At 42.7% G+C, this 24,089-nt stretch overlaps 1 protein-coding gene across 1 annotated transcript; it reads right to left on the reverse strand.

The window, feature by feature from the left end:
* Positions 1–721: 721 nt before the first annotated feature.
* On the reverse strand, positions 722–23,108 carry AGA (aspartylglucosaminidase). The gene is made up of 9 exons (XM_088446941.1): positions 22,894–23,108; positions 17,850–18,003; positions 15,857–15,969; positions 12,647–12,759; positions 10,300–10,417; positions 10,106–10,181; positions 8,803–8,910; positions 5,343–5,476; positions 722–3,543 (listed from the first exon to the last, which is right to left on the reverse strand). The coding sequence occupies exons 1-9, from the start codon at positions 23,021–23,023 to the stop codon at positions 3,443–3,445; spliced, it is 1,047 nt and encodes a 348-aa protein (XP_088303067.1). The 5' UTR covers positions 23,024–23,108; the 3' UTR covers positions 722–3,442.
* Between the last annotated feature and the right edge of the window lie 981 nt (positions 23,109–24,089).

Consider the following 24,089-nt stretch of genomic DNA (forward strand, 5'->3'; position numbering starts at 1 on the left):
AAGTGCTGATGCAATAGTGCACAGCTGCTGACCACTATAAGGTGGTGTATAAATCGTCACTAAAGAGTATCGCCTGCACTGGTGCATACATGCATTTATATAAAAAGTTACCCAAAAACTCATGTAAAAAAACATGTTATTTAATTACAACATTTATAAAACATGAACATAATATATATAAATATATATATATATATATATAAAAAAAAAATATACAGCAATAAAAAACTTTCAGGGTAATAACTCAATGGCGTAAAAATGACATCTCATGTGGAAACAGAGTGATGTTAATATACTTATTTCACACTGCTCACATGCCATCAAAGTGGATAGCATGTGAGCAGTGCGAAATATTATCATCACTCTGTTTTCATAGGATATATGTCTTTTTTTGCGATTGAGTTATTACCCTGAAAGGTTTTTATTGCTGTATATTTTTTATATATTATGTTCATGTTTTATAAATAACATGTTTTTTTTACATGAGCGTTTAGGCAACTTTTTATATAGATGCATGTATGCACCAGCGCAGGCGATGCTCTTTCCAGAATCCCTTTGGTGGCTTGGCCTGAAGCACTCAGGTTTGTGTTCTCTTGCCAAAGGAGAAAATAACACTTCATTGATTGCAGAGAAACAATTGTTGCTGCTTATCAGTGCTAAAAGGTCATTTTAAATTGAAGCACATAATTTTAAAGTGGTAAATTGAATACACCGCAGACACTTGTATTTATTTATATAATGCCATTGGATACACACAGCTATTTACATGAAAAGATACAGGGAAAAACAGTATAGGACAATATGTGCAAAACAGTATGTTACAGAGTGCTTACATAAATATAGGCCTGCATAGATAGAGGCTGATGCAGCGAGGCACACAATCTGTTTTGTGGACTGATCTTGTGATTTTTCGTACTGCACATTCTTCGGACAATTCAGAGTAGGCGGAATTTCAGGCTATGCCAAGTTGTGCTTACACAGTCTGATAGCAAATGCACACCGATAACGATGAGGACTATTTGCATAAGCAGATGCGTACTACTTTGCATATGGGTGAATAACTGCCTTTAGTTTTGCACAGTTGCCTTACATGCAACTCTGCATCAGTTAAATTGCAGTGCAAACTCTGTCCACACACCATAAATTCAAAAATGTTTATAATGCTACCATTAAAAAAAAAGGCTTTTATGAAATGCTAGCAAGGAGCGAGTCTCTTCAAGGTGTCGAAACATTGTTGTACAGCTTAAATATGTAAAGTTGCACCAAAGCAAGACAGGTGTATTTTACATTCTAGCCCATTAATGGTTCTGGTTCAAACTACAAAACCAAAAATCTTTAAATAAAGTTGTTGATTTATGCTCCAGTCGACTTAAGCTGGGTACACACCTGACAGATATATCTGCTGATCATGGTTGTACAGTGTGTGTACAGTCGGTTGGCAGACCATCCGTACACACAGCACGATTGACAGACCTGCCATCGGCTGTGCAGTGCAGCCGACGCGCACCCGATATATTGGACGATCAATCGGCCAATATCTGCCAGTGTGTACCCAGCATTGCATTATAAAATTGCCTGAAAAGCCGTGATTTCCCTCCATTAAATAACTAATGCCTTCCAGCAGAAGCTGCAAATATACAAAACTCAGTTTGAGTTTATAAAAGTGGAACATTTGTCATTCTGAAAGAAATGATAGATTTCAGACATCTGGATACATTTCTTTGTGCTTTTTAAACACATTTATAAAGACTAATTTTGCCATAAAGCAATTGATAAAAAATTATGTCACACGACAGGAGTCACTCATGTCAGGCTTATTGTCTGATTAGACCTCTGGGTAAATTGCTAGTGTAGCTGAGAAAAAAAAAACCTGTATATATAAACATAAAAACAGGACTTTACGCACTGCTTAGTGCAATATGGCTTACTAAATCTAGAGGAAAGTACCAATTAACTGTCTGCTAGTGTTTTTACAGACTAGCCAACATTCATAAAAAGCCAAGCTTTCTATTGCAATTCAAGTGTGATTACCTTGAAAAAGAAGCCATAGAATAGAATCAGTCTGCAATAATCAGATCTGCAGCATAAAATGGTGGTCTAATACTTTATACATTGAGATAAATAATGTGGTTTTGTAACAATCTTTTTAGTTATCCATCCACAATATTGTTCACCATATTTCCAGGTACTTGTTTATTATATGGCTACCACTTGTAAGCAGGTGCTCAAGAGCATCTCTATTCGCTCTCCACCAGTCATTCCAGGAAATATTTAGCCAGCACAAAGACCTCTGCATTTTTTTTATTCAAAATAACAGATATGATTAACATTGCGCAAAGGGGAGGATACAAATGGTGACAGTGTGACAATGGCAGGAATCAGTCCACAGATCACAAATAGATTGCACCTAACTGTGAAGCCTAAACTGCACATTGCTCCGTCACAGATATCACACAGCGCTGGTCACGGTGGTACTTACCCCAGACTCCGTCTCAATGCCACTCAACCAGTGCAAGCAAGGTGACAACTGTTCATCTGACAGCTAGGGTGCAGGAAAGAGTGGGGAACATATCAATGGACAAAGGAAGTTATAGGAAACAACTCATGGTGCTTGGTCAGTAATGTCACTTAGCACAGATGTAAGTGCATTTTAAACAATAATTACTAGGTTGAAGCTATTCATTCACAGTGAGTAGTAAGCAACCCTTGTGCAATCACCCATAGACTGGAGGTGACTACCATGTGGATTCTATTAGATTATCACTGGTCAGCTCACCACACATGCTCGAGATAACTTAATCCTCCTCAGGAATGACAGGTGTGTGGACTTCAGGTCTCAAGTGGTGCCCATATAATAAGTACCTATTTTTTTTCCTCATTTTTAGTGCTTTGTGTTGGAGACTAAAAGCCGAATATCCATACCCCATAAAATATATTCTGATTTAAAAAATCTTCCAAGTTTCAGAAATGTAAATATTTTTTTGAAGCTCCTTTATGCAAACTAATAGCATTTTAGCTACCTATTAAATGTACATTTATCTATATAAAGGCATACGCATCTTGAAGTTACATTTAGCCTTTGCTGCTGCATTTGCATAGTTGCATATAGTATATCGCCTTCTTGTGCTTTCGTTCTTTCACCAAACATTTTGGGAACGGAATAAAAGGTCCTCAAACATGATGGAACTAATTTGTTTTCCCTGTAATAACGGTCTTAACAGCAATATCCATTCTATGAAACCCTGCCATACAGGTCACAGTTTGCCACAGTTTTCCTATTAGGGCATGCTAAAACTATGATAGGGCATGCTTGCATGTGTAGTTCCACAATAGCTGGAGGGCCGCATGTTGAATACCACTGACACTGAGCAATTCACAAGAATATTTATTAAAGGTGGAGGTGCCTTTTACCCGGTTATAAACACTCCAAACATATTGTATACTATAGACAATCTACCATTTCATCCAGTGGCTGCGAAAGTCCCGGCTTGAAAACTGTATAGTGAAATTGAGAGAAACCTGGAGCCTTACTGCAGGCAGCACCTATAAAACAGATATTGAAAACAATATGTTAATACATATAATTCAAGTATAAACCCTTTTAGATGTGGAGAAATGTATTTACCAAAATATTTTTTCAATTGCAAAATAAATACCCTGTTGATCTATACAATGACCTTACACCATGTAGCACATTTAATACCATTAAAATGGAAATCAGACACTAGTCGTATAACTTAAAAAACCCCTGCAGCATATTAATGATTAAAGAGTAACGAGCTTCTCCAAGTCTGATCTCACATACACAAATCTGTGGGAAGTAAAAGATCAAAGTATGAAGTAAGCAGTGTAAGATAATAAGTCTTATTGATTGGTAAATTGTACTCACTGCTAAACTAAACCAGACTAATGAGCAATCCGGCACAATGAAGGATCTCTGATTGCTTTGAAGTCTGAGGTCTTTCTATATATTTATGCAAAACAAAGCTAGGTTTAAACGCCATGTTCCATCATTATGCATCATTACAGTGAGCAATTTGTAATAGGGATTTCTAAAGATTTGCTAAGGGAACTTGTTAAATATAACTCTGCTGCTGAATGGGACTTGAAACCAACTTAAATATCTGTCTTGTTGAGTCCATGTTCTAATCATGCAATTAAAAAAAAAAAAGAAAAAAAAAAATACCCTATATATGATATTTTAAGGTTTGATATTTTCATTTGAGTATCAAAGATCATTGCAATTGCTGAAATAATAATATTGTGGTGGTCTCAGGTTATGGAGTGTTAACTGTTATGCCCACTGTGTTCTTAAGAAACTTTCCATTACATGAAAGTCTAAGGGGTTTATTTACTAATCAGTGGCTTGAAAAAGCAACCACTTTCCAGCATGTATAAGCCCGAAACTTAAAAGGGCAATACTTAAAATACCAAATACCCTGAGTAAATAGACACCCAAGTTGTCAGACCACTTCTAGCACATTGGCTCTGAGTGATCATTATTATTAGTCACAGGACAGCTAATAAATACCTGATGAATGACAGCATAAATTAGACAGAAAAGGACACTGTTTTGTAAATTATATTCATGAGAATAGCAACATTGGAATAAAGGTTTTTATTATTAATGAAAGTTTTCAAAACCGCATGTCAGGTACATTTGTAACTAGCAGAAATTGTGGTGAACGCATGCCGTAAATACATATTCTATTTTATATCACACAGTTTTAAGCACACAGCTGCATGTTAGAGTGCAGACATGGCAGTCTGCACATACTGGTGTGGTACTTCCCAAAGCCAACTTCACTATAGAATAATCTGTACTCTCATAATAAATTAACTTGTATCACATATCATGTGTACAGCCCTTAAAGTGGCTTGTTTTAAAAGCAAATGTCTTGTGTGACTGTTAAAGCTAGACAGAAATGCTATAAAATGAATGTCCATAACAGTTCCTTGGTAGGCTAAACCATATACAACCTAATACACTAGGAATAAAATACCTCATGTCTTAGTGAGGTCACTGATCATATGTGAATTATTATGCTATATATTAGTTAGGAAAACAAATGAAGTCCACCTCTGTAAATGGTAAAAGCATACTGTTTGGGGATATCAGCCAAGTATGCAACTTTCCATGATGATAGTTTGTCAATATGAGAAATCTTCAACTGGAGTGTACATGAGATATTTCTCCAAGCACTAGAACATATACAGCATTATACTCTCACATTCATATGCTTTACTGAACATTACTGAATGACATTAAAAACAGCCAATGCAAAGTAACTTTTCCCAGAAAATGTAGGGTTTATTTTTCACATGTGTAAATGTAAAATTACCATAGGTTCCTGTCTTGTTGGCACAGATGATAGCCCCAAAAAAGACTGGAACATGTTTCTGGATCCTAGCAATGGCTTTCTGACATGCAGTGCTGGGGTCAGCTCCCATCCTCATGTTCTCCACAGCCTGGTAACTGAAACAGACCAATTATCGGTTACACTCCCATTGCAGAGACTCTGGACCTGATTCAAACCTGCTCGCTAGCAACCGATCGCTTGTTGCTGGCGATGTTTGCTAATGTGCGCATGCGTATACTTCACAGTGCACGTGCGCAAACTAGTACGAGCGATCGGGATGTGCTCGCTCACCCTGCAAAGACAGCCCAGTGGAATGAGTGACAGGAGAGGCCGTTTGTGGGTGGTAAAGGGCAGACCACTGGAAACGGCGGAGTGAAGTTGCGAAAGCAGGCGTGCCTGAGCATCTTAATGCCGTTTCAGAGGCGTGCATAATTAACTGGCAGCATCATAGTACACGTCACCTGGTTGAATTATACACTGTAGTGCTCGCAGTACTTGCGGTTGGGTACAGTCTACCGCAAGTGCTGCGTTCAGTTCCCATGGACCCCGATGTACCGATGGTTGCATACATTTCCTGGAGATGACGTGCGCAAATGGGCGTCTTAAGACAGGCTGGTGGGCGTCTGCATACACAAAGCGATCGCTCGCCAAGACATAGTGGGCATGCTTATGCCTTGCCGTACGATCGCCTGCCTTGACGTCACTTAGCTGAATTAGCATAAGCTGGGAGTGAGTGACCGCATCTAGCGAGCGGGTCTGAATCAGGCCCTCTGTGTACTTAACTGCACAACAGCCAGGTGCTAATATAGCCAGTATGGCTCAAATTGTATCAGCTTTTCCATACCTGGCTTTAAAAGGAAAAAGAACTAGAGCATTAAATCTAATGCTCTTACAACAGTAGATATATTACTCCCATAGTATATCATTAGGATTTGTAGGAGATTTGGAAATGCCCTGCTTACATCATTGGCACCTTTATTTCTGGCCATGAAGAGACCTACCATGGTTTTATCTTCCATGACCCTGGTCTACATTTGGATATGGTGGGTACATGAATTTGAAAAAAATAATTTTATTTATATAGTGCTTTTATCCCAAAGGACTCAGTCGCTTTATGACATCATACATGGGACACTGTACAAATTATTTAGAATTAGAGCAAGAAGAAAAATCACCCAAGAATATTTAAAAATAACAAATTCCGGAGAGCACGACAAGCATATTGCAGGGTTGGTGCAGACATTTTGGGTACTAACTTCCACGGGTTGTCCATTCCACCTACAAAAAGGTACCAGGCGAGGCAGCCATCTTGGGTGCACTACGTAGGATTACCCTGGGTGGAACAGGTTCTGCCTAAAAGAGATGACACAAGATGGGTGGTTGCAGCATCCTAATGCTAGGAGTTGGGTCCCAATCTAACTATCAGGTCCATGTATTTTTCATCCAAACCATGAATGTACCAGGTGAGGCAGCCACGTTAGGCACACTACGAAGGTTACACTGTGGAAGATAACCCATACAAGGACCCATCTGCCCTCACTTCAAAGTGATAGGAAAGTAATAAACCAAAATGTATAATCAATCATAATAAATGTACAGTATAATAGCTTGGTGTAGTCCAGTGAAGAAACAGCCAGTCTGTTGTCACTAGCTCTCCCTCCACAGAGCCACTTGAAGTGGAGAGAGAGGTCTGCCGTTGCCTGGTAGGAGAAGCTGCCCCAGTACATGGAGGAGGCCAGGCAGCTGAATGGGCGGTGGGTTGCCCATCTGACTGATCCTCTCCTTCAGAGCAGTCCCTGGAGGGTCCAGTGGCAGAGGCATGAGAAGCCGGCTGTGATGGTGGTGAGGGAGGCTAGCATGCGGCAAGATGGCACTGTGGCCTGGTCCCGATGCTCTCACCTCCGTGCTCCCCACTCTTTAGGCTCCTGGGAGAATTCCTCAAAGACACCAGAGTCCCCCATCAGGTGGTAGTAGGCGGTGGGGGCAGCGGGAGCTGCAGCGCCGGGTCTGACGAAGGGACCGGGATTCCTCTGCAACGATGGTCTGTGAGGTCTCAGTTCCTGCCTGTTGCCTCGACAGGTCGGTGTGTGGAGGTCTCAGTTTGGCCTTGCCCTTGTCCCTCGTGTAATGGCAGCGTAGCTCCTTGGAGATGCAGGGGGACGGTGATTGTAGAGTTGGGGATGGGACCTCTGTGAGCATGCAACCATCCCGGGCCATACCAGACTGTTACATCAAGTTACCTTAGTGCTTTCCCAGCTGTAAAAGTGATAGTTCCTTTGCATACTAATACTGTGAAATGGCCATATTTAATGCTTTAAAATGGATTTTCCTAAAGGTAAACGACATTTAGCCATATTACTGCGTCACTTCTTCCATGTATTACCACAGGCTTCCTTTCTGGGATTCCTTCCGGCATCATTATTGAATCCGTGTTATAGGGAAACCTCCCACGTCTTCATGATATCTTTCCATTTCTAAATTTCCCTGCAAGTTGCTTACACGTAAGAAAAAGAGATCCCAGAGAGGGAACTCTATCAAAACACTAAACAGGAAAAAGTAGCAGCATAATAGTTACAAGATGCTAGCAACTGAACATTATATTATGCTGTGCCATACATAAGGCCTGATTCATCACGGAGCGCAACTGCAACAGTGTATGCAGATCGGCCGATGGTGCGTACTGCGCATGCTCCACAGTGTGTGTGTGAGAGTTAGCACTGCGATCACCTACTCAGATCAAAGCCATCGCGGACTGAAGGATGGGATGTCAGAGTCTGGGGGGTGGTGACGGGGGAGTGGATGGAGAAACGCAGGAGTGTCTGTTCGTTTGAACGCCATTGCATGGGCATGCATAAATTAGCCACTGCGACACTATTCCAAGCTTAAGTACTTACTGCGTGCGACGAGGTTAGCAATTTCTGTGTAAAGTCAGACCTGTTGTAACTGCGTGAGGGGCCGATGTTACTCTATGTTCCCGATGTATACGCAGGACTGCAAGGTATTATGGATGTGAGATAGCGGTAGTGGGCGTCTCTATGTTGGCTGTTTGACGTCTTTGCGATTGCATTCATTACCATGTTTTCACAGCAGACCTGCGTGCATAATTGCAGCTACGATCGCAATAGCGATCCGTGATGAATCAGGCCCATAGACTGCTTGTTAATTGATATTCATGTAATAAAATCAATAAACTAACCCTACAATAAAGGCACACACAGTTTTCAAAACTATTCCTACACGAGTTGTAAAAAATGTGTGTTTAGCGATAAACTTGCATTTTTTTACAACCCGCACATGTAGTCAGGTGTGAGAACATTCAAACTCACATGTTTCTTGCATTCACCCTTGACAAATGTAGACTGGCCCACTTAGAACATTCTTTTGGAAAGAACTGAAATAACTTTGAAAGAAAACTGCTGGAATCCTAACAATGTGAAGTCACCTTGGCAAAAATCGCATCATGGTATCACCATCACCCGTGGCTGCCGCTCCTCCCACTGAGCTGTCTGCATAGGATCCAGATCCAATTATTGGCGAGTCTCCCACACGTCTAGAATTAAAATGAAATACTATCTGTATTAAATTGTTTACCCATACATTTCTTCATAACACAATGAGTTGGATTTCCAATATCCTTACAATTTAAACCAGGGACACTGGCTCTTTTCACACACAACGGTTTTGTCTGGACGAAAAAAAACAAACAGTCAGGTTTTTTTTTCCATAGTGTGTTTGTAGTCAAACACAAATACATACATGCCTTTAGACGGCATGAATACAGCATGATTGCCACGTTACAGCCGTGAATAATCACTTACAAGGACGGCTGCCATCCACGGTCTTCGGTTTTACAGATTGTAAACACACGGCAATATTACAGATGGCACAAAGCAGTTGCTTGTGAAAGTGACTGATCCACAGGAAAAAAAACGGACAGTTTTTTTATTATGTCCGGACAAAACCAGTGTGTGTATAATAGTCCTAAGGGGTCCTTTTTATAAAGCCATGAAAAGCTACGCTCAGCAATAGTTTCCATATGCCTTGTGGTGGAGCTACCTATTGCCTATTTAACAAAAATAGTGGCAGATAATTAAATTTTTTTGTTAAATGGATTCTGTAACTGGAAACCCAAGTCTAGTCTTTCAGTGCCGCGCACATACTCATGTGAATACGGACACTGGACTGGCTGGCAAAGCAGTAAATGTCTTGTCTTGCTTGCCAGCAAGTACTGCTGGAGTGCTGAGTATTACTTCGCTTCCCTGGCATATTTTTAGTGATACATTGGACTGAAAGAGCTTTAAAAACTTTGAACCAACCCCAAAAGCTCTCAAATAATATACTTAACTGATGCCTTTTGGTTATACGTGTGCAATGCTGCTCTCAAGAAACATTAATTTTGCATTCTAGTTATGCTGTAGTATTTACATTTTTATCCTTTCTGTGCCAGTAATGAGTTCAAGCAACATCTAAATTTGTGCTTTTATAGCAATCAGATGTTTCAAAAGATCCAAAATTCACAATTAGGTGAAACAATAAGTAAAAAATAAAAATAATAGTATTATTTATTATATAAACACTTGCCAATAAAGGGTTTCCATGTAAAGTAAAGGATGCATTTTGGGCAATGCCTTTTAAAGGAATAGATTAAACAGTGTTCTACCGTATCTACTAAACAGGGCATTTCATGAAGGGAGCGAAACAAGTTTCATGGAGTTACAAAAGTTTGCAAAGTGTCATTCACTTACCCAGGGATTTTATGAGATGCCCCATTTGTGGAGGTCCCAGTAGCTACATTACCCTGTTTATCAATTGCAATCATTCCTAATAGGGTGGGAAAAAAAAAGTTTATTATGTATTTTTAATTCTAGTCACAGTAAAAACCGATAGTAGGAACTTTAAACTAGAACCTTTAACTTTTGTATCTAAAAAACATGTTTACCGATGGTATCGTGACTGCGCAAATCTGTATTTTTCTGTGGAGAGGGTGTCTTCCCATCTTGTAGTCCCCTAACAGGTTTATATGGGCCACATGACTTTGCAGGATCTGGAGTTACATTCTGTAAATCACATATAGCAAAATAGTAATGTTTTTGCCTATGCATAGCACGATATAGATTTAAATTATATATACTGCCACAATACTTGAATCATGAGAAATAGGTAAACTTTAATCTAGTTTTCAACAAGTACTAACCTAAGATTTGTTGCACATGAAAACATTGGGCTGTTACTTCACAAATATAGCAAAATAAGTCAATAGGCGACCACAAAACAGAACCACTGACTAGTGTCACATCACTTTTTTATTATCTGCTCATCCATCCATCCATGTAGCTCCAGTTTTGCAGTGGGTGCGATAGAAAAATCTGCAGCCAAATAGGTCAGATTACTTACAGCAGCCCCGTTAATTTTAGCAGATTATTGTGTGATGGACAACGTCAATGTGAGGATGGGAGTGGAATAAAGCAGGAAGTCAAAGACAAAAGTTTTTGTAGTTGAAAGACTCCTCTCATACCACTATATATAACTGTAGTTATCAAATTAGTCTGATGTCGTATTTAACTCCACAGTCTTACACCTCTTAAATATTAACACTATTAGTCATGCATTGACTGACTCTGCCATTTGGCTCAACACAAGAATCACTGTTCAACTTTGCCAAGAACATGAGTTAGCCCAAGCTTAGACCTAACAGTTGTTTGTGAACCAGTTGGAAGAGGCCAGAATACATAATCTGACAGTGGTCATCTTCCAAGCAGATTTAATGACATCCCTGTTTATCAATCTGAAGGTTTACAATATAATCATCACACAGAGTTTGCAGCCACATGTGGTTTAATATAGGCTTTTCCTTTGTAGACCATTTTTGAAAAGAAAAAAAATAGGTATTTATTTATCATATATATCTATAATAAAGTCCCCGGTTTAGGGTTTTATATGTTCATTCGGTCTGCTCTCTTGAACCACTGGATGGATTTTGATGGGGTTTTCACTATTCTATACAGCATTGGTTAAGGAAGGTTTAGGTGTACATCATTCATCTATGACAAAAGGGAGTCGAGCAGCGACGATTTTAGTGAAGCAAATCAGAAAAAAATATTGCACCAAGCTGCTGTATGGGAGCTGGCCAGCAAGAACAGCTGAAACAGCAAGACAGCATCTGAAACTGATGCTTGGAGATAGGGGAGGTATAGCTAGCTATCAAGAATTAAAAAAAAAAAAAAAAGAAAAAAAACACCATCAGAACACCAATCAAATAATTTTCATTTGATGGTGACAAACATCGGCCACGCCATCAAATGGTAAAAACATTACCAGCGGAACAAAAATATTGATGGTTAGTAACCATCGGATTCCGATGTCCATCCCTACGCTGAACCTGCAGATGGACTCCGGACACCACTGATCCACTGTGAAGTGCTCCCTCTCCAGTGTGATGTTTCCACTCAGCCACACACCCTCGGTGAACAGAAGGCACCACCCATGGAAGTCAGCACTTTTCTCAGACAGGGGAATCACAACGAGGAAGCTCAACAGGAAGCCCAGGAATTACAGACGACACTGCCATGTTCGGCAGCTGGGGAAGGGTGCACATGGAGGCTGCGGTAATATGCACAGGTGCCCCAGTACTGGGGACATGCTGCTGATAATGCTTACAGTAGCTGGAATACAAACCACTCATCCATGATCCTCCTGCCCTTCCCAGCACATTCCGGTTGCCTGGCCCAAGCCAGCTGCAGGGCAGCAGCAGTGGGGGTTGTGGAGACACTGGTGAGATGCAGGGGGCAGGAGTGAGAAGCAGGGGGTTGTTATGAAATGCAGGGGGCTGTGGCAATATGAGATTGCTCCCTGTACGAAGCTGGGGTGGGTCGCTAGTTTACTTATATAAAAATGTGTACTATTTTTGTACATTATACTTTAACCTGTAGCTACAGTATCTAAATGCACCCTCTGCTGAACTTAATACACTGTCATCCTATAAAGTTAAGGGGAAATTTACTCTCTATGAAAACTACAGTCTAACTTTTGAGATTTGTTTAATCCACGCTATTGGTGGCTTTTATTGCCCATGAGCTGTGTTACTAAATCCTGACTATTACAATAACAATTTGTTCAGATTTAGAAACCAATTTACTCAGTTCTTGTCATATTGTAACAAAATCTGAAAAAAAAACTGCTATCAAAACCCACAGGAGTTCATGCAATGCTAAAAAATACATTTATAACAGTTATGGTGCAGCTATTTCATGTAAACAAATATAATGCATTGCATCACTGATACATACCTTACGAAAGTTTGGTTGACAGTTCTGAGTAAGCCATTTTGTATAAATGGATAATGATCTGTTGGTGGTTAAGTCTTCACATACAAAACCCATACTCTCAGCAAACAAGGATGCTAAAAATTGATACATTTTATAAGTTACAGTCTGAATTTAATTGTTATTATCTTGCTTTTTCTTGGAGCCTCAAACTAGCCCTTTACAGATTACACTTCGTAAAGTTAAATTGAGACATTTAAAACCGCAAGACAGAACTTTATTGAGCTATAAAAATGTGTCTTCTAAACGCAATTCAAACCTTTTTCAATTTCATAACAATCGGGCAGATCCCATTTTGTGGAGTGAAATTGCTGCTCTACAATTCCTAGTATTACTGTTGCAAATATCACTGAACTTACAAGAACAGTCAAATCGGCTCTTGTATAATTGAAGTTGCCTTCCTTGCATTATTTCCATAATAAATTTGAATGTGTCCAAGGAAACGTTAAAGTGGCACTAAACTTGGGAAAGAAAAAGTGATATGTAGTACAATAGTATCAAATATTCTATTTGGCACTCTATAGGCCTTCGTCGTCTGCTTTTTTACCTATAACATAATTCAGAAACTGCTCACTTGGAGATAGCCATAACCCTATGAAAAATCATTCCACATCCTAAATCACAGACTTAAATTAATGAAATGGCTTGCAGCTGTAAAATTTTTTATAAAAAACCTTTATCTCCTTTACCTATTTCTATATAAAAGCAAATGGTCAAAAGGAGAGTTACTGCAAGTATTTGATTACCATTTTCTTTTTTACATAGATATTTTTAGTTTACTTTACTTTCAGGTTACCAACAATACAGAACATAGATGTAAAGGGGATACCAACCATCATATGTTTATAAATGTAGAGTTCCTAATAAATAGTAAAGTTATTTTTCACTTTCCATATGCTAAAAAAAAAAAAAAAAAAAGTTTTTCCAATATGCACCAACATCCACTAAAATGGGTTAAGCTGGGTACACACTTAATTGATCAGCCAATATATCTGCTGCCCGTCAGCCAGTGTGTACCCGTGATATGTCTATGAACGACGTTGTTCACAGACATATTGCATTGGCTGTACTGCTCAGCTGATGGACAGATATGTCTGTAGGCATAGCTGTCCATCTGCAGACCGACCGTACACACACATCGGCAGCCGCGGGGAGGGGGTGGGATACGCCCCCGTCCGACACACGGGCAGACACAGATGATGGGCGTTCAGTGTGTATGAACGACCATCATAAGCAGATATATCTGCAGATCACTCAATCTGCAGATATATCTGTATAGTGTGTACCCACCTTTAGTGGAGAAGCCACTCACTGCAAACCTAGCCAGGGCCCCAGGCTGAAGTTGTAAAGCAATGGGGAGGACAAATCATTATCTGCAATCTTAAGAGCGCTTCAACTGATGGTCACCCTCCACTATCTCCTTTTGGCGAATGGTAATGCAGCTTTCAAAAGTTATGGAGCCATTTTTGGCTACCTACAAATATCTATGATGGCAAAATAGGCAAGGAAGGGTGGATATGAATGTCCAGACATGGGTGACAATGGAAAATACAAAGTTCAACTTAACCCGCAGTGTGCCCACTGCCCGAAGTCCAGGGAATGCTGAAATGGTTCAGTCTGGTTATCCTTCTATTGCCACACTGTAATATAGTTTGTCCAAAGGCAAGCAGAACTTTGTAATATATCTTGTAAAATATGCTCCAAATGAAGATTGGAGTTATACTTTACAATTAGGTAAATATGTTAAAACAGCTTTAACATGTGCTTGAATAACGTGATTAGTAAATCAAGTTGCCAGTCAAGGTATGTGAATCTCCAAAATGTGTAGAATTTAAGGAAAGAACATGGATATGGGGACTAGGAATAAACACCGGTGGTGGGGGTCAGGAATTAGGGGCAGGTATCTGGGAAGGTTGCTTAATAAAACACAAATGTGTTTTTTTATGCAAAAATGTACCCTCATTCTCACATTCTAGAACCTTGAGCACCCACCAGTTAATATAAAGTGAACGTTTTTTTCTCTTACATTTGCCTGCACATTACATCTCTATAATCATATGTGTTGGTCATGGTGGTGCTTCCTGTGAAAATCTATTACATTACCTTCATAATTTTATTTGTTAAACCTTTTTACATTTAAAAGAATGTAGCCAGCAGAACAAAAACTTACACGTTTACATGGCCATGGAATGGACAGTAATGTTAACAAATAATAACAGTACCACTCACAGAGCCCGATTCAGAGGTGGACGCCTTTAAAACTTTGGGGGCAAGCATACAATGTTTTAAATCTGAGCATGCGTATAAGACGCACTGCGGATGAGCCGCGATGGTTACCGACGGGGGACACGGATCGAAATTGCATGCAGATCCATGCAGTTCCAATTAGCACTCCTGTGCGGTGACTATGGGGTGGCTTTCGTTGATGGGCGTGTCAGGGACATTCTGAGCAATCATAGGCTTACTCCAATGTCTGATGTAAGGCCGATGTCTGCTCGATGGTGCAACTATTTGCACCCTGCACTGGATTACAGGCGCAGTCAATTACAGTCTCAGTGGACAGCCCCACGATTGAATAATTAGCATAAATTTGCAGCAGCTCAAACCTCTGAATCAGACCCACATTGATCAATATGGCAGACAGCTCCTACTCAGGAAATATTAAACAACTCATGTAGGACAGTAAATATGACCAATTTATGACCTGTAAAGACTTGAATAAATGCTTTATCCATGGCAGTTATTTTTCTTACATTCTATTTTCATGGGGACAGCCACTCCAACAATGTATACCATACTGAACTATCTTAGAGCATATTTCATAGTATAATCTTCATTATTGTATTTTAATGATAACAATTTAACATGGTGCTTTCCCATATGATACCTCTCTGACACAGTGCTATCTTCTGTGCATGCAACATATTTCCATCAATTTTTTATTTTTTTTTAATTGCGACGGTGGCCAACCGGACAAATTGGTTTATATATACACGACTGCCCCTGTGTCCCCAACCCTGAATCCTCGCCCGCTACTAGATACTACACAAAATTCCCTTCAAGATAGAATTGTGCTTAATGCAAAGTGCTCTCACAGCACAAACAGCTTCATATAACAATACATTGCGATGATGATATATAGCCGAAAAAGAATACATAGCAAGAGTGACGTACCGGATTCTCCAACTAGAAAGGTGTGCCTTGTGTGCTCCATGACAGCTCTGGCCACACCAATGGCATTTTTTATTCTTCTAAGGTTAGCAACAGCACCAACTTCCATTGTGTTCCTAAAATATACATAAACATTTTCAAGAATGACTGCAATAACTGAATTAATTAGGTTTATAGTATTTTGATATATCTTAATGACTTAATCTACAACAGCTTATCAGAAACTTGTCATTAGCAGATATTTGATCAACAGTTTACATTTTGAGACCATTTTAGAAGTAGAACTATTAAGACACAAATGAAAGACTCCAAGGGGGCGATTCAACTGTTTAATGCTCCTATAGCTCCTTTCTAAATTGCCCGGGAGCTATTCAATTCTTGCAACACATGGAAATGCACAGTATTAGCCATGTTAAGAGGCTTCTCCTGTGCTAAGTTCCGGGCGCGCTGCAATTAAGGTACTCGCAACCAGAAGCAAAGCCCTGTTTAACATGGATTTCAGCCGGCACCTCCTGAGGTGCGAGCTGTAATCGGTGATAAGTACAGCCATGGCACTGGTCGCCCAAAACAATTGAAAAGCTCCCAGACACTTTAGACGGTAACTACAATACCCAGAAACAAATAGTTGAATGGAAACTCAGTGGTGTCTTTCTAGAAAAATAGGTTCAGGAACTCCTGGAGGGGGGCCGTGGTGGGGAATCAATTTAAAAACAAATGGTCAAAGTTTGGGCTGTGGGGATGGGTGTTATTATTATAACATGTCAATCATTTAATATATAAAACTATCCAAATACAGAAATATAGGAGAGAAAACTGCTGTAAATTCACACAGAAAACCCAAATCCATACTAAATATACATTGATTCTACATATATAAGAAGAGCCATATCCACATAAAATACATTGAAAAAGCCAGATCCACATAAAATACATTTTACTATATGGGTCAGAGTCAATTCTCGGTAATTCTCTCCAGCATCTGATCTCCCTCTCCATATCACAGTCTCTGTAGCCAGAGATGGGCTGTTTGGAGGGAGGAGTGCTCGCCCTGGATGTGTGACACACTGGGCGGAATTCAATTGTTTTCGCGGCCCGCATCTCCCGTCTAAAGTGACAGGAGATCGCGGGCCGCTATGCAATTGTTCCAGATTTTCGTGCTGATCGCGCCCAAAGTGGTCGGGTTTAGCCGCATAAAGCAGCTAAACCCGACCAAAGTGCTGGGCGCGATCGCGAAAAGTGATGTTTGGGCACCCAAACATGTCACTTTTCGCACATTTCAGCTCTCACCCCCCTGGGGCTGCGAGCTGAAATGTAGCACTGGCAGCTGATCGTGCCCGACAGGAGCAATAATTGAATAGCTCCGTCGGGCGCAGAAATCAATTGAATTCCGCCCACTGTGTCTGAGGAATCTGGCTGGCTACTCAGTGTCCTGACAGCCAGGAGTTTCCAGATTCCCCAGCATTTTAGCTACCTCCAGACGACCGGCCCTGACTGCCACTAACACACACGCCGTGTATATATAGCACAGCTTGCGCTCCTGGGGACTATATACCATGGCATTTGGCCACCGCCAGCAGCTCAGCTTGTCTCGGATTGCAGTGCTGCTGACTGTGGCATATGGCTGGCTCCTCAGTGTCGTGTCAAGGACATGCAGGCGGCAGCCAAATGGTATTAAATCCCCCAACGCAGCAACTTTATTATAAAAAATAAAACATCTTATGTGGTTACGAAACGCCGTTCACGGATTACATAATTTTTCACATGATCTTCGGGAACATTGTTCCGGTACAAATATAGCCCTAGTGGTGGTACTAATTAGTCACCTGTGCTTAAGCATGAACATCCTTAAAACCTGGATTGTTAGGGTGCCTTGAGGACAGAGTTTGGGAACCACTGACCAAGAGCATAATGAACACTTACACATTTATTTTGACAGATAAACATAAAAAAAATATATAATTAGTCCAAAAATTGCATAAATAACAATAGAACTTACCCATTCATAATCATGGCATCCAATGTTGTTTCTCCGGTTTCATCAGGGCTTCCTCCATATCCAACAGTGCCATCACACTGATCAATTTCACACTGGGCACAGCCCTTCTCAACCGCATCTAAAGCAGATCCACCAGAGGCCAAACGTTGCCAAGCTGAACATAAAATCAAGTTGGTGTTAGGAGGAAACCTGATAATGTGTGTATTACTAGCAATCAGAGCTTTCTAGACTCCACTTCTCTCCATTTCCTTATTTAGCATTGAATGATGAGTGAGAGACCAGCAAAATATACTCAGAAACAGGCAATATCAGAATGTGTACAGAGCTGTTCGTTTCTACTCAAGCTATATGCACAGCCAGTGAGCGAACTACTTTGCTCTACTGATGTTTCTTTTTCGTGTCAGCAACAGTAGGAGCTAAGGATACAATTTATTATTAGCTGATACTAAGTAACTACTGTGTAGCAAAGGTGGTATGGTTGAAATCAAATTCAAATTACTCTTAACACAGGCACATTCAATACAATCTAGTGTTCACTCTAGCTCTGGCGGCAGGCAGGGTGCCGGAGCTAAAGTGGGCACTTCCGTGTGCGTGCGCATGAAAAGGGGGCGTGGCCATTGAAAAGGGGGTGTGTCTATAAGACGCGTCCCCTTTTCATCACTTTTGGGGGCGTGCCCGGCACTTACGGACACGCCAGGCAGCCCCCAAGCACCGCCGACAGGGAGAATAGATGCCGGGCGCATGTGCCCGCGTCTATTCTCCAGCGGTGACCAGGTCACCGCTGGACACCGCGCATGTGCCCGCGTCTATTCTCCAGCGGTGACCAGGACACTGCGACCCGCGGGTAAAGACGGCACCCGCAGGCGGTGAAGGGAGGGCGCTTTTTGCCCTCCTTCTGGAGGGCAGGGCGCCGCGCCCCGCTAAAACAGCCTAGCGGGAACGCTACAATCAATTATGTAGGCAAAGTTATTACTTTCTTTATTTGTAACGCAAAATATTAGTGCTGAGGTGTCCCCTTCTGTGCAGAAACGGAGCACTTGGTGGTTTCCCTGAGGTTACTCAGATTGGCCCTCGAAGGTCCGTAGCTAAGGCCAGAAAAATCTGCATCAGAAGACGCAGACTCTAGCCTCAATGCCCCCGGTTTCCAGAATGGAGGCTGGCACCGCCCCCGCCACCAAACAACAGCAGCCTGTCCTGTCAATCTGGCTGTGGCTTGGGAGGAGTACGACGCGGAATGGGTCCTGTGCATGCGCAGTCGTCCCACGCAAACCATCGAGACTGCATGCTTCTGTCTGAATTAACTGAAATAATCTAAAAAGATAAGATCATTAAAGGACATTTATAATAAAAAAAAAAAAGTGGTGCTCATAAGAAAGTGCTGTAATCCATAGCAACCAGATTATCTAAACAAAACAAGAATTAAAATAAAGTAAAATATCTGTTTGCTATGCATTGCATCACCTTTTTTTTCCAATGCACAATATATGATTTATTTTCATTTATGAGACCAGCGGCCGCGATCCCGCCGGTCTCAATACCGACAATGGAAACCCGACAAGGGACTTAAAATAGGTGTTGAAATACCGATACCTATCTTAATCCTGAACTAATTAAATCCGGGGCACCCTTAGCATTAGCCGTGGGTGGGGGGGGGGGTTAGGTTTAGGCAACACTGGGGGTGGGGTTAGGGTTAGGCACTAAGGGGGGCAGGTTAGGGTGCGTGGTGAGGATGGTTAGGCTACAAAAAGGGAGGGTTAAGGGGCGGGGTGTAAGTATACTTACCCGACCCCTGTCGGGATACCATCAGGATGCCGCTGTCGGTATTCTGAAAGGAGGAATCCCAACAGCCAACATTACATACAGATTCCTTTATTTTCTACTAAACTAAGAACATCATCCTAAACACGCAATCTAAAATAGCACTTTAATATACACAAACTACAATTCTCTAATAGTATTAAATATACTGATGTTCCTTGAACTGCATTACGAACTCATCTTTATGTCCTACTCCAGGCCTTGGACAAATGTAGCCAATATTCAGGGGCCTGGGAAAAAGGTCGCGAGTCAGCAATACACCGATTAACAAAAAAAAAAGTTTATGGCCACTAGAAAGGATTACAATGATATATAGATAGACTTGTCATACTAGCTCTTCCAGTATACAGTATTTTCATGGGTATGCGAGAAGCCGACGCTTACATTACCGGCGCCAGAACACCGACGCTGGTTAGAATCCCGGCACCGGCATCCCGAAGCCTGGGATGCCGAAGGTAAGTAGCGGGGTTAGGGGGAGGGTTAGGTTTACGGTTAGGCACTAAGGAGGAAAGGAAAGGGGGGGGGGTTAGGTTCAGACACTGGGGGGGTGGGGAATGTTAGGGTTAGGCACCAAAGTGGGAGGGATAGGGGAGGGTTAGCATACCGACCAACAAGTGTCGGTATATTAACCCTGTCGGGATCCCAGCGTTGGGATTCTGACCGTTTGGATCTTGACTGGCAGTATTTCATACAGATTCCATTTTCATGCATGCGCTATACAGACAGTAAAAATATACAGAATCAAAGCCAACTACCCACCCTTTATTCAAATCATACTTTATTATATATGTAAATGCCTATAAATTGGTATGGGGATGGAGTCTATTAGCTCCTATGAAGGGTTGACCATAAATCAACACTGGTTATAAACCATCAGTGATTGAGTCATTGATGGTTTAACATTATGCATGCACAGAACATGGCCAGCATTAGCCATGACTCCATCCTCAGTGTATACTATTGTAGTGTTCACTCTAGCTCCGGCGGCAGGCAGAGCTAGAGAGGGCATCTTAGTGCATCTGAAAAGGGGGCGTGGCCATTGAAAAGGGGCGTGTCTATAAGACGTGTCCCTTTTTTGTCACTCTTGGGGGCGTGCCCGTCGCTTACGGACACGCCGGGCAGCCCCCAGGCGCTGCAGATAGGGAGAATAGATGCCGGGCGCATGCGCCCGGCGTCTATTCTCCAGCGGTGACCGGGTCACAGCGCATTTCTCCACCCGCGGAAAACACTGCGACCCGCGGGTGAAGACGGCACCAGCAGGCTGTGAGGGCAGGGCGCTTTTTGCCCTCCTTCCTAAAGCAGCCTAGCGGGAACGTTACTATTGGTGGCCTCCCATTAATTGTAAAACTAGCTACCACTGCATTCAGGGCTGCAAATTGATGCTTGCTAATCATCGGTCAACCCTACTCCTATGCATGCTTCATCCTAAAGAAGGGTACACTCTATACAATAGGCTGATTTGCCAATAATTGGGTGATTGTTCATAAACACTGTACAAAAAATGAGGCCAATCATATACCCTCCAACATGACCCCTTCTATCAGGTACAAAATGCTCTGGTCCTGGACTTCCTCTTAATTTAGGACTGCCATTACAGGTTTAACAAAAAATCTAATTAACTAGTTTAATGGTGTATACACATGGTCAGATCAGACAACGATATCATCTGATCGTAGTGCATATGATGGATGATTGATATCGATCATCCAGCACACCACCAACCCCTAAACGACCCACGATCGCGGGTCCCTATAGTAACCTGGTCCATATAGACCAGGTTGGACTGCATGCACGGGCGATAGTCGTTATCGACCATCCGTGCATTGTCCATCATTTGAGGGTTGGAAGTGTCAAAAAAAATTGGACAATATCATTTATATCGTCCTAGAAAATCTGACCGTGTGTATGCACCATAACACAGGGGAATGCAATCATATATTAAGTGGGAAGCCCAGGACCAGAGCATTTTGTACCTGATGGAATGGGTCATGCTGGAAGGTCTGCAATCATTCACCAAAAAAGCATCCACAAACCGTCGATTAATTATCCGACCTGTCAGTCAAGACTAAAAATCTTGGCCTCAATTTCCCGATACCAGGCAGTGCATTCTCAATAATCTGACAATATTTCCTATGCTTTTTCCTGATTGCCTCATCAGCTTTGTGGGCCTGCTGCCTACATATGCAATTTCACAGTAAAATTCACCATTTAAATTGTATAGTGTGTAGCGCAGATATCGGGACCATGATTTTCCAAAAAAATCATCCCAATTATCGGTTTGAACAAAAACAATTCTCAGTTTACCTAAGGCTGGAAGTGGCAGTGGGGGAGATATACGAAGCCCAGAAACGGTATCAGCGCACGTTATGTGCGCTGATACCGCTTCTCCCCGATGCATGATCGGGGGTCTGGGTGGGGGGTCTGGGCGGTAAATGACATTGTCATTATCGGCGTTGCTATCTATAAGATAACAGCGCCGACGGCAGGGCCATGTACGAACGGTCATAACGCATGACCGTTCGGCCGGCTGCAGCTGTCGTTATCGACAGCTGCAGCCTGGCGTTAGCCTATCCCCACAGCAGGGACAGCGCTGTCCCTGCTGCGGTGGTTGCCGGCTCCAGGGCTCCACGCGGGGATCTCGCGATACTTGCGAGATCCCGCGCATGCTCAGTTGAGCCGGCTGGGAGAGAGACACAGCGCATCAGCACTAGGCTGTTGCGCTGCTGTCTCTAGCGGGTAGCGCCGGAGGGGGGAGTTAACGCTCCCCCTCTCCGGCCGGTGAGATGTTTATACATCTCATCGGTAGTGCTTCCTGCTTCGCCTCGGTAAAGAGGCGAAGCGGGAAGCGTTATAGCGGCACGTTAAGTGCCGCTATAATACATCTACCCCAGTATCTGTTACACTCTGCTTGCTCAATGCACTGCAAGTGATTGCAAGGACTATTAACACGCCCCACCTTCAATGCAGGTGTTGGTTACACAATAAATGCCAGTGTGTCACCATAAATTATTAAAACAATACATGTAATGTTTAATTGAATATATTTATAGTTAGGGGTACAATTTCTTTATCAATGTAATAATTGAATTAACAAATATTAATGTCCTGGATTATCGCTGTTCATCGTCACACCAGGGTGTTATGAGCTGCTGCAAGTGTGTGAACTGGACTAGTCACTGACTAGAGTGAGTGGGAGAGCAGTGCTGCGGCGCCGCGCTGTCATCACCTGTCTGAGTCGCGCTCCGGAAGGGCCACGTGTTGATGACCAGGGGCAGCGCCGGGGGCTGGGAATATACCGCACATAGCTGGGCCGCCAGCACGTACAGCACCGGGGACCGACCAGCGCCTGGCTCCATCTCTCTTTGCACAGCCGGATATTGGGAGGTGCCTGACTCTCTCTGTGCACACAGTGCTGAGAGAGGGGCAGGGCCACTGCACCGTGCTTTCTGTTTCGTTTTACACACACAGGCTAATTGTAACCAGCGTCTCATATTGGGCAGATGTATGAAGCTCTGAGAAGTGATAAGGGCCCTCATTCAGAGCCGCAGGGCCGCCCTCCATAAAAATGGAGCGTCCTCCTGGACGCTCGTATAGCTGTGGGTCACCACCCACAGCCTATACGAGCGTGCTGTTTGATGGCCACGATGGTCGTGACCATCGCGACCATCGAAACTGCGAGCCGGGGCCTGCGGTTGAAGTTTTCAACCGCAAGCCCCGGAGTGATTTTGGCCAAAATCACTCCCACTGACAAGTGATGTCAGAGGGCCGGCTTCTGACGGGAGGCGTTCCCGTGGGAACGCCCCCATCAGGGAGGCACGCCCCCGGCACGCCCACCAAAGGGGGCGTGCTGTCAATCAACAACGACAGCACGCCCCCTTTGATCAGACACAACGAGCGAAGGAAAGTCCTTCGCTCGTCGAGTCTGGCGCATGCGCACGACGGAGCTCCCGCCGTCATGCGCAGAGCACAACATCGACCCACTTGCGAGCGAACAGCCGCTTGCGAGTGGGTCTGAATCAGGCCCAAAGGCCCTCATTCAGAGCCGTACGCTCTGAGCAGAGCGCACACTCTGAATGAGGGCCGTCCTCCATAATTATGGAGCGTCCTCCTGGACGCTCGTATAGCTGTGGGTAACCACCCACAGCCTATACGAGCGTGCAGTTTGATGGCCGCGATGGTCTTGACCATCGCGACCATCGCCACTGCGAGCCGGAGCCTGTGGTTGAGTTTTTCAACCGCAAGGCCCGGAGTGATTTTGGCTCTATCAGAGCCAAAATCACTCCCACTGACATGGGCCGGCTTCTGACGGTAGGCGTTCCCTTGGGAACGCCCCGTCAGGGAGGCACGCCCACCAAAGGGGGCGTGCTGTCAATCAACATCGACAGCACGCCCCCTTTGATCAGACACAACGAGCGAAGGAAA

This window comes from Taudactylus pleione, unplaced genomic scaffold, assembly GCF_031769625.1.
Source record: "Taudactylus pleione unplaced genomic scaffold, aTauple2 ptg000408l, whole genome shotgun sequence".
Classification (NCBI taxonomy): Eukaryota; Metazoa; Chordata; class Amphibia; order Anura; family Myobatrachidae; genus Taudactylus; species Taudactylus pleione.

What these genes read in the sequence shown, in the direction of transcription:
- AGA (XM_088446941.1), bottom strand. Translation starts at nt 23,023, where the DNA reads ATGGAGCCAGGCGCTGGTCGGTCCCCGGTGCTGTACGTGCTGGCGGCC. An exon ending in CCGGAGCGCGACTCAGACAG is followed by an intron (nt 18,004 to 22,893) that starts GTGATGACAGCG and finishes TTTTATGTTCAG; the next exon opens with CTTGGCAACGTTTGGCCTCT. An exon ending in CAACAAGACAGGAACCTATG is followed by an intron (nt 3,544 to 5,342) that starts GTAATTTTACAT and finishes TCTGTTTTATAG; the next exon opens with GTGCTGCCTGCAGTAAGGCT.